This window comes from Mytilus edulis, chromosome 4, assembly GCF_963676685.1.
Source record: "Mytilus edulis chromosome 4, xbMytEdul2.2, whole genome shotgun sequence".
Classification (NCBI taxonomy): Eukaryota; Metazoa; Mollusca; class Bivalvia; order Mytilida; family Mytilidae; genus Mytilus; species Mytilus edulis.
In genome coordinates this window covers 22,455,244-22,465,782 of record NC_092347.1, presented here as the reverse complement: position 1 = coordinate 22,465,782, position 10,539 = coordinate 22,455,244, and the positions used below count along the sequence as shown (strand labels likewise).

General features: G+C 31.4%; 1 protein-coding gene across 1 annotated transcript; it reads right to left on the bottom strand.

Annotated features, from left to right (window-relative positions):
• Positions 1-5,050: 5,050 nt before the first annotated feature.
• Positions 5,051-9,820, bottom strand: LOC139519223 (major facilitator superfamily domain-containing protein 3-like). Its single transcript, XM_071311167.1, has 5 exons — positions 9,728-9,820; positions 7,765-8,565; positions 7,184-7,331; positions 6,059-6,171; positions 5,051-5,371 (listed from the first exon to the last, which is right to left on the bottom strand). The coding sequence occupies exons 2-5, from the start codon at positions 8,456-8,458 to the stop codon at positions 5,058-5,060; spliced, it is 1,269 nt and encodes a 422-aa protein (XP_071167268.1). The 5' UTR covers positions 8,459-8,565; positions 9,728-9,820; the 3' UTR covers positions 5,051-5,057.
• Positions 9,821-10,539: the final 719 nt, after the last annotated feature.

Below are 10,539 nucleotides of genomic sequence, written 5' to 3'. Positions count from 1 at the left end.
TTATCATAAAACAGCATTGGATTTCTTTTTATTTATTGTTTCAGCTAATTGTCTTGAAATATGTTTAAGTTTAACACAACCCTTATAAGAAATGCTTGTTTTAGCCACTAGTACTCACAATTTATATACATTTTTATGGAAACAATACTGAAAATTAGATTTTGAAGACTCATGATTTATAATCTGACATACATGTATTGTAAAGAAGATTATCTTATCAAAAAGAGAGGCAAGAGATATCAAATGGATACAGTATTCAAACTCAAACTGACAATGACATGACTTAAAAAGAAAAAGACCAAATGACAAACAACATTACACAAAACACAAGATAGTAAGGTAAAAACTGGGCAATACAGACCCCATAAAAAACTGGGGTGATCTTAGGTGCTCTTGGAGGGCAAGTACCATACAGTATTAAGATTCCTTAATTAACTATGTATACACATGTACAGTTCAGACAAAACTAATGATATAAACTGCTGGAGAAAGTGATTTATTTATTACTGGTAGTTGTAATTGGGTTTGAACTAGCTTCCAGTAACTGGCAGTACTCATGTTCTGGCGCTTTGTGTCCATTGTTATAATGTAAGTTATTTTTGTTCCGCATACCAAGTTAAGTTTACCATATTGTTACTATTTATACGCCTGTTTATGGGATGTATTTATGGTATACTATTGTCTGTCTGTCCGTCAAAATGTTGGACAATTAATCAAAAAGGCTAAATCCTTTTTTCATGAAACTAAGATTAACTGTTTTATATAAATTATCTATTGATGTAAGCTCCCTTATGATTTTTATCATTTTTAGATATTGCATTACAGAGTTATGTGATTTTGTTTATATAAAAAGGGGGTATTTTCCAGTTTTCAGACAATTACTCAAAAATGCTTTGAGAAGATTTCATGGAACTTTGCTGACTGGTTTATCTATACTATTAAACGAGAAGACCTCATTTTGTGTGTCGATTCTCTTCTTTCTACAATAAATTAATTAACACACCTGTGTCCTATAGGAACAGTGCATAGTCGCATTTGTCATCCATTCATATGATTATTCAGATTGAGTTATTTTGGGAGAAAAACGAGAAAAAAGGCATCCGGATACTGTCCTGTCATTGGACGAAATTTTAAGTTGGATTAGACATCCAGTTTGCGTTTTTCTGTATACTTTGAACATACATATACAAAGAATAAAGTGTATTTTCAGAATTCTATCTGCTATTATTTTCAAGTTTACTATCCACCGCGGTCACAGAGTTTATTAAATACTGAGGGTCTGTATACAATATCAATGACCACCATGGATCAATTAGTAAACTTAGAATTGAAAGTAACTACACTATATTTATATAGTAATGAATGTTCATAATATACATATAAGCGCTAAAAATATTCATGTGAACTTTTAATACCTTTTCTGAAATTCTCCAGTCATTAAATCTTTTACCAAATTCATTGATTACAAAAAAAAAGAAGATGTGGTATGATTGCCATGTTGAGACAACTCTCCACAAGAGACCAATATGACACAGAAATTAACAACTATAGGTCACCGTACGACCTTCAACAACGAGCAAAGCCCATACCGCATACTCAGCTTTAAAAGGCCCTAAACTGACAATGTTAAACAATTCAAACCTAGCGGCCTTATTTATGTACAAAAAATGAACGAAAAACAAATATGTAACACATAAACAAACGACAAATACTGAATTACAGGCTCCTTACTTAAATGTTCATAACATACATGTACTAAATGTATGTTCATATTGAAATTGATAGAAAAAATTAGGAATTTTGGAAATAAAGGAGGAGGGATAAACAAAAACATTTTCTTGTCCCCAATAACCTATATGACCTATGATACTTTTGCTGAAATTCTCCAGTAATTCAATATTTTACAAAATTCATACTTTAAACTACGCTCTGAATGCCCGCGATTTCGCAGGTGTGTTCTAGTATCTATAAAATAAACTCCCTTTAGTTTTCATCAAGCCTGCAACTTTTGTCACAGAAAGCTGGAGAAAGGGATAGTGATCTGGTGGCTGCAGTGTTAGCTAACCTCTGAAAAGCTTTATATTTTAGAAGGTGGAAGACCTGGATGCTTCATACTTTATATGTAGATTTTAAGAAGTTCAAGTCGTTCATGACCTTTGTCCTTGCTCTCATTTTCATGGTAATGTGACTACTTAAAAAAAAGTTAAGATTTGTTGTAATGTTAATTTCATTCTTAATATGAGTGATATGATAACTATTTTTAGTTATGTGCTTATCTTGCAAGGTCCTCATGCTGTCAAACAGTTTTCAATGTGATCTTGATTTTATGGATCAGTGAACAAGAATAAGTCCATATCTCAGATACTATAAGCAATAGGTCTACTATATTTGGTATTTGAAATGATTGTAAGGTGTACATGTCCAACTGACAGGTGTCTTCTGACCTTGACCTCATTTTCATGTTTCAGTGGTCAAAGTTAAGCTTTTGATTTTTGATCTTTTTTTTCTAAGACTGTATGCAATAGGTCAACTATATTTGGTGTGTGTAAATATCTTCTGATGTACATGTCAGTCTGGCATGTTTTATTTGACCTTGACCTCATTATCACAGTTCATTGCTCAGTGTTAAGTTTTTGTGTTTTTGTCTGTTTTTCTTAAACTATTAGCAATAGGTCAACTATATTTGGTGTATGGAAGGATTGTAAGGTGTGTATGTCTGTCTGTCTGTCAAGTATCATCTGATCTTTACCTTAATTTTGTACTTCATTGGTCAAGTTATGGTTTTATGGTAAAGTTTTTTTATAAGATACTATAAGCAATTATAGTGGTCAATCATATTTAATGCATAGATTGATTTTTAGCTCACCTGGCCCAAAGGGCCAATTAAGCTTTTCTCATTACTTTGCGTCTGGTGTCCGGCGTCGTCGTCTTTTGTCTTCAACTTTTACAAAAATCTTCTCCTCTGAAACTAATGGGCCAGATTAAACCAAACTTGGCCACAATCATCATTGGGGTATCTAGTTTAAAAAATGTGTGGCGTGACCGGGCCAACCAACCAAGATGGCCACCATGGCTAAAAATAGAACATCCGGGTATAATGGAGATTTTGGCTTATAACTCTGAAACCAAAGCATTTAGAGCAAATCTGACATGGGGGTAAAATTGATAATCAAGTGCAAATCTATCTGCCGTGAAATTTTCAAATGAATTGGACAACCCGTTGTTGGGTTGCTGCCACTGAATTGGTAATTTCAAGGAAATTTTGCTGTTTTTGGTTAATATCTTGATTATTATTATAGATAGAGATAAACTGTAAACAGCAATAATGTGCAGCAAAGTAAGATCTACAAATAAGTCAACATGACCAAAATGGTCAGTTGACCCCTGAAGGAGTTATTGACTTTTAAAGTCATTTTTGACCAATTTTTCGTAAATTTTTGTAATCTTTTACAAAAATCTTCTTCTCTGAAACTACTGGGCCAAACTTAACCAAACTTAGCCACAATCATTATTAGTGTATCTAGTTTAAAAAATGTGTGTGGTGACCCGGCCAACCAACCAAGATGGCCACCATGGCTATAAATAGAACATCGGGGTAAAATGGAGATTTTGGCTTATAACTTTGAAACCAAAGCATTTAGAGCAAATCTGACAAGGTGTTAAATTGTTAATCAAGTCAATATCTATCTGCCCTGAAATATTCAGATGAATATGACAACTGGTTGTTGTGTTGCTGCCCCCCAATTGGTCATTTTTAAGGAAATTTTGCCGTTTTTTGGTTATTATCTTAAATACTATTATAGATAGAGATAAACTGTAAACTGCAATAATGTTCAGCAAAGTAAGATCTACAAATAGGTTAACATGACCAAAATGGTCAGTTGATCTCTAAAGGAGTTATTGCCCTTTATAGTCAATTTTTAACAATTTTCATTAGTTTTTACAAAATATTTTCCTCTGGAACTAAAGGGACAAGTTTATTATAGATAGACAAAATTGTAAGTAGCAAGAATGTTCAGTAAAGCAAGATCTCCAAACACATCACCATCATCAAAACACAATTTTGTCATGAATCCATCTGACGATCTGTTTTCTTTGTTTGATATGCATATAGACCAAGGTGAGCGACACAGGCTCTTAAGAGCCTCTAGTTAGGTGTATTTGTCTGTCTGGTAGGTTCATCTGACCTTGACCTCATTTATATGGTTCACTGGTCAATGTTTAATTTTGAGTTTGTCTGTTTCTTACACGTGGTTTCTTAAAAACTATTAGCAATAGGTCAACTATATTTTGTGAATTAAATGAATTTAATGTGTAAAAGTATTTCTTGTTTGGTTTATCTGACCATGACCTCATTTTTCTTGGATCATGTTAAGTTAATGTGATACTTGTAGAGAAGCTTTATATTTAGGACTATTAACATAAAATCAATGGTTAGTAAAGAAGGCTAGACATTTCAGCGTGTGCACTCTTGTTAATATATTTCTGATAATACATTGAGGAATTATGGAACTTTATTTGTTGAAAAAGCAACAAGCCTCAGTGGTCATGGTGAAGCTCTTTATTACAAATTGTTCTCATATTTTACTGTAACACCACTATTCCATGTAAACACACATGTACAACCCTAGGCTGCCACATTCTTTATGTGCCTGTCCCAAGTCAGGAGCCTGTAGTTCAGTGTTTGCTGTTAATTCATGTCTGTCATATGTTTGTTTTTTTCGTAAATGGTTTTGTTATAAATTAGGCCTTTAGTTTTCTCATTTGAATTGTTTTACATTTTTCATGTCTGGACCCATTATCTATAGGTGACTATACGGTATGTGTTTTTCTCATTTTTATTTCTGTGGATAGTTGTCTCATATGCAATCCTGCTGTCTTTATATTTTACATCCTTTACATCTCTGAATATGTCAAGCATACAATTTTGAATGCAGATATTAAATGTGACGACAAAAATCAAACCTGTTTGGATGGGTAAAAAATATATGTGTAATTTGTTTTACCAGATTAGTTATTACATATTTTGCAAAAATAGAAGAATATCATATTTTTAATTAACTATTTTTATTTATAACTATTGTTTCTGAAACTGACAAAGATGGAAAGTTTTGAAACATGAGCAAAACTATTGAAGTCAGTATAATAAATAATACAAAAATAAAGTTATATCCTAATATTTCTGTTAATGGTCCTAATATTACAGAAAATGTCAATTTCCCCAATACTTCAAGAGTTGCTAGCACTGTATAATGTGTGGACTGAACTGTAAGTGGTGCCCTCTGTGAACACTGCATCATCAGAGTGAAGGTTGCTGTGGTAACAGTGCCACTGATAAACAACATGGCTGACATAGCAAATACAGACAGCACTGAAATAAAAAGAAAATCAGAAAAAAAATTGCATTTTCAGCTTAAAATCATGGATATCCAGTAGGGGTAAAACTGGCAACTGATGTGTATAGCAACCAAAATTTTGTAATTTTTTGTTTCATCAAATGAAGTGTAAAGAAAATACATGACCATGTGTGTCACACTCCCTATGTAAGAATTTAATAAGTTACAGAGAACCAGTAATAATAATCTAGTGCAGTGCATAATAACAACTTCCATATTCCTGACTCTGCAAGATGTAGGTTAGTGGATGGACAAATGCTAACTCTTCATTGGGTGAATACAATCTGGAGGCATTCCAAAATTACATTTTATCTCTCAATGAAATTCAACATTTATGACAGCACATGAATCCCATGAAAACATCACAAAAATGCATATATATATGAAAAAAGAAGAAAATAAAGTTGATATTGATTTGTAAAAGTGATAATCTTTCTCACTTTTGAGTATGAAGTTAAACGCTTTTACATCCCTTTTAAATTACAAAAAGAAGCATTAAATATACCCACTCACTAATTGCCCTCATGAATAAAGGTGTCTGAATTCTGTCCGACAAGTATTCTGAGTTTTCTGTATAATGTCTGAATGGTTCATTTATGCAAGTGTCTATTGATAGGCATAAAAAATAACTATCAACTATTTTAGGAAAGCTGAGAACTTACGAGAAGAAACTGAGCTCATTTCTTCTGACCATGTCCATACTACAAGTAACTGTAGAGAAAGTGGGATCACTCTCAGAATACAAGTTAACTTCAGTGTCTTTGATGTTGTGTATCTAAAATGGATAGAAAAACAAATATGACAGTTAACTAATGTTTGTTTATTTGATTTCACCTGTGTTAACCACAACATTGAAATATCTTCATTGTGCTCAATTATTCATTGACCACCAACCCTAATGATCATTTTTTTAAATCAACAAATTACAATAATTCTGAGTAACTTGAAGGCATCATATTGTTTTATAGATCAAAGTAACAAAAGATTTTAACCCAAACAATATACAAATATTTTAACCAAAAATATGTTGAAGACCCATTGATGGCCTTTGGTTGTTGTACATTTAATGGATGGGTTATTGTCTCTTTGACATACTCCCCATTTCCATTCTTATTTTTATTAAAGATCATTCTTGTATGGTAATGGCTTCATGAAGTTTTCAATTTAATTTATGTAGTTATCTTTAATACAATTCAAAGTACCTTATAAGTTAAAGCTTCCTTGATAGAGGTCACTGTAGGTGTAAGGTTGAGTTCATTGTCCACAGACCATTCAGTAATTAGTGAAAAAGTAAGAAGCATTTTTTTTGGATCTATTTCTTAGAAATTCTAAGAAATAGATAAAAAAAAAATGTATGTCACTTGAGCAGGTTTTTTTTCCATTTCACTAAAATTTCTATTTAATTTGTTTTATTTGTATTTAAAAAAATTCACTAACTACCGACATATATTTTGTGTACAATGTAACAGATGTATGAACTTTGTAACATTGCATTCAGTATTATTGTAAAGTACATATAAATAATTTACATGTAGTGAAGGGGTTATGGTAAATACAGGCAATGTCTTAGTGATTGATAAGAAACATGTAGTAATGATTCTTTTTCACTGGTTATCATGGTTATGGTTCAACGTATTTTAGCAAAAATGGCAGCAGAGACTGCTGACCCTTCTGGTAGACACAAGATCAATTTATGGTTTCAGAGTTGTTATTTTCTGACTGAACGAGCTAAGTGGCTCACAAAACATTTTGAAAAAATTAATGTGCAAAATAAATTACAAACTTACCCTAGATGTGAAATTGCCCATCCCCCTAATACAGATCCACAGATAGATACACCTTGACCCACCATTCCAGTCCAGAACCCTACCCAAGAGGCTGGAATCTTCTTGTCAATCAGAAACATTGGTACCATACTCAATGCTCCCTGTTCCCCTAAAATAAAAAGTGATAAGTTTTATTTATGTCTATATACATAATATACATGTACTCTATTTCTTTTTCTTGTTACAAGCTTAAGATAATTGACTTATTTGATATTTGTTTCCTTGATTCCTGTAAAGTGAGAAGTTTTACCTTCACTTTACAGGCTAGGCCTTCATGAAATTAGAGAGAGAATTGAAACAGAACCATATCTATAATAGGTGGTGACTTCAAAAGAGCAATGAAATAGAAACATGTTTTAAGAAAATCCCAAACTTGTCACTATTTTTTTAAATCTTCTGTGGATTCATTGAATTGTTTAATATGATACCAATTGTTTAATATGATACCAATTTGCATGCATTTTTTGGATAGTGGGAAACATAAATCTAATATTGAAAAACTAAAATGACACATCTCCTTTTTTATAAGTATGAAAACCTACCAAGTTTATATATAATTACAAACATCATAATCCATAAAGTTCCCCGAGTGTTATAAATTTGCTGAAGTGTTGATTTTATACCAGGCAGTAATTTTCTTTCCATGGAACCATGTTCTTTTTCCTGTTCATCCATTTCTGATTTTAATTGTTGTGGTGGATGAACAAAAATTTGAACAAATATTAAAGAAAAAACATAAACTAATGCTAAACATATAAACAGTATGGTCCATTCCACATAATCACTAATCCATGACAACACTCCTCCTCCACATATAGCCCCAAATTTATATCCTACAACTTGAGCTATGTTTCCATATGCTAACTCGGAGGAAGTCAAAACTTGAATAGCTATTCCATCAACTGCTATGTCCTGGGTTGATGTTATCAGATTGAACAAAAACATGACGACACCAAGTTCTACAATATGATCTGGTGATGTGAATGATCCTAGGAAACATGTTAAAATAAGGCCAAACATACTCCAAGTCAGCCATAACTTCTTGGTACCATAGGTATCAACAAACGGAGCCCACAAGGCTTTACACATCCACGGAATCAGTAGAAGTTTAAACATACTGATATCTGTAAGTGACATGCCATGTGTTCTGAAGTAGATTGGTAAAAAACGTGACTGTAATCCATACGGTAATCCTTGTATGAAATATAGAAAAGCAAGAAACAACAAACTCTTCATGTTGTCAAGATTTTTGTATTCTCCACAGAACTAAAACATTGTTTTATTGTTGAAGAAGAAATCACAAATGCTCTGATATTATTTTTTGGTCTCCTGTGCAGGTCAACCTGTAACAAAAAGTACAGCAAATGTAAATACTTGTAATTTTTTAGGTTAACTCAGAAATCTTCAATATTCTATTTTTAAGGTTATGATCTAAATTACCTTATTATTCGTGTACATTATTTACTACCATATAATTCAGCTGAACTTGAATGATTGTCATTCCAGAAAATTGCCCCAGCACAGATCCTTTTCTTTGATTTGATTTAACCCCTATTTTCTATGAAATCATTTTTAAATTTATTATTACCACCCTAAACATTTTAAGGGAATCAGATAGTTTCAGGGGAGATAACAAATATGATACAATAATAAATGTTCATGTACAATTATTGACAGTTCTTTTATATGCTGACTTTGTAATTTGGAATATAATCACAGGACTAAATTATTCTTAAATAAACATTGTGTAAAATGACTTATTGTATGACTTGCTTTAGAAATGTTTCTTTGTTTTCAAAAGAATTAAACCAATGACACTTATTTCATCTTAATTGTATCCTGTTGTGTTGATTGCTTATATTGCATTGCATTTGAAATAGTATGATCAGATGGTCAATTTTTTTCAACTGAGGATGTAAGTGAATTTCCCATATATTTTTGCAGTGACATCAAAAGGGCATCAAATTCAAAAAAAAAAATAATGAAAATTAATATGATTTGGGATATATATATTATATGCATTTGTTTTTTGTTTATAAATTTTATCTCTACATTTCATTCTTAATTATTTATATAAATTTCTGAGAGTCTAAGATGCCTTGATGTGTAAACATAATAGAATTTTAAACATTTTTATATCAATAATGATGTTAATGTGCTGTACAGTGGTTTAATTAAAAAAAAATATTATAAAGTTAAAATTTTATACCAAACCTGCTAGCATAATGGTATATTTATTAGTTTTTGAATCTGATCTTCCATAGTAGGTCAAATTTTTCTGTTATTCATTCAAATAAGCAAAAATAAACCGTTGGCATACATTTTCCATCATAGAAAACTCCAACTTGCCATTAGTCCAAATAATTAGAACTCATAATTATTTGGAATAACTTGCCATATAAGTTAGTCTTAAAAGAAAGAAAGAAAACTATAATGACACACAATACACCTTAATATCCATATTCAATGGATAACAAGGTGCATTTTTTATCTTTAATAGCTAACCCAACTTCAATTAGTTAGCCAAAGGCCTATAACATGGACTTAACAAGCACTGTAAGCTGACATAGGTTTGTTTACATTTGACAGGATACACATAAACATGACCATGGGAGATAACTCAAACATTATTGAGTGGGAAATTTGAATTAAAAAAATGTGTATGCAACTAATGTTATATTCATGTAAATTAATCTGTTAATCTTTCAAATTCAGACAGGAGACCACATACCATCGATATGTTTTGATGCATAAATGCCTGAGGTAAAAGCCCCTGTACATTTAAACAAACGAAATGCCAGAAAATAACAAATTGTGTGCGAGGATCGACTTCATCTTACAAAAATATGCAAGTTCTAAAATAATGTCAAAACAGAGTTGTATAAAAAATCTTTTATAAATATGCAAGCTAGCTAACAGATGTTCTTTACTTGCTACTAGTTGGAACATTGAGAATTTGTTTAACATTACATAATTGTTTGTCACACACTAAACTTTGAATATTGTTGAGATTGTAATTTTCCATGATGCCAATACTGTATTCAACATTTTTACCTGTTTTAAAAATGGTATATCCCATTACAATTTCTCAATTTATTCGTTTCTCTTGCCATGATCGTCACATGAAGTCTGTGTTTGTTATATTAATTCATTTTTTGTTATATTTCAATGTATATTTCACGAGAGTCTCAGGGATCCTTAGTTTTAGAGCTAAATGTTTACCCTATTTAAACATAGAATTATAATTATAATCAATATCATATTATGGAAATGTTAATGATTATAACTTATTTCTTTCCTGTGAATCTGAAATCGTT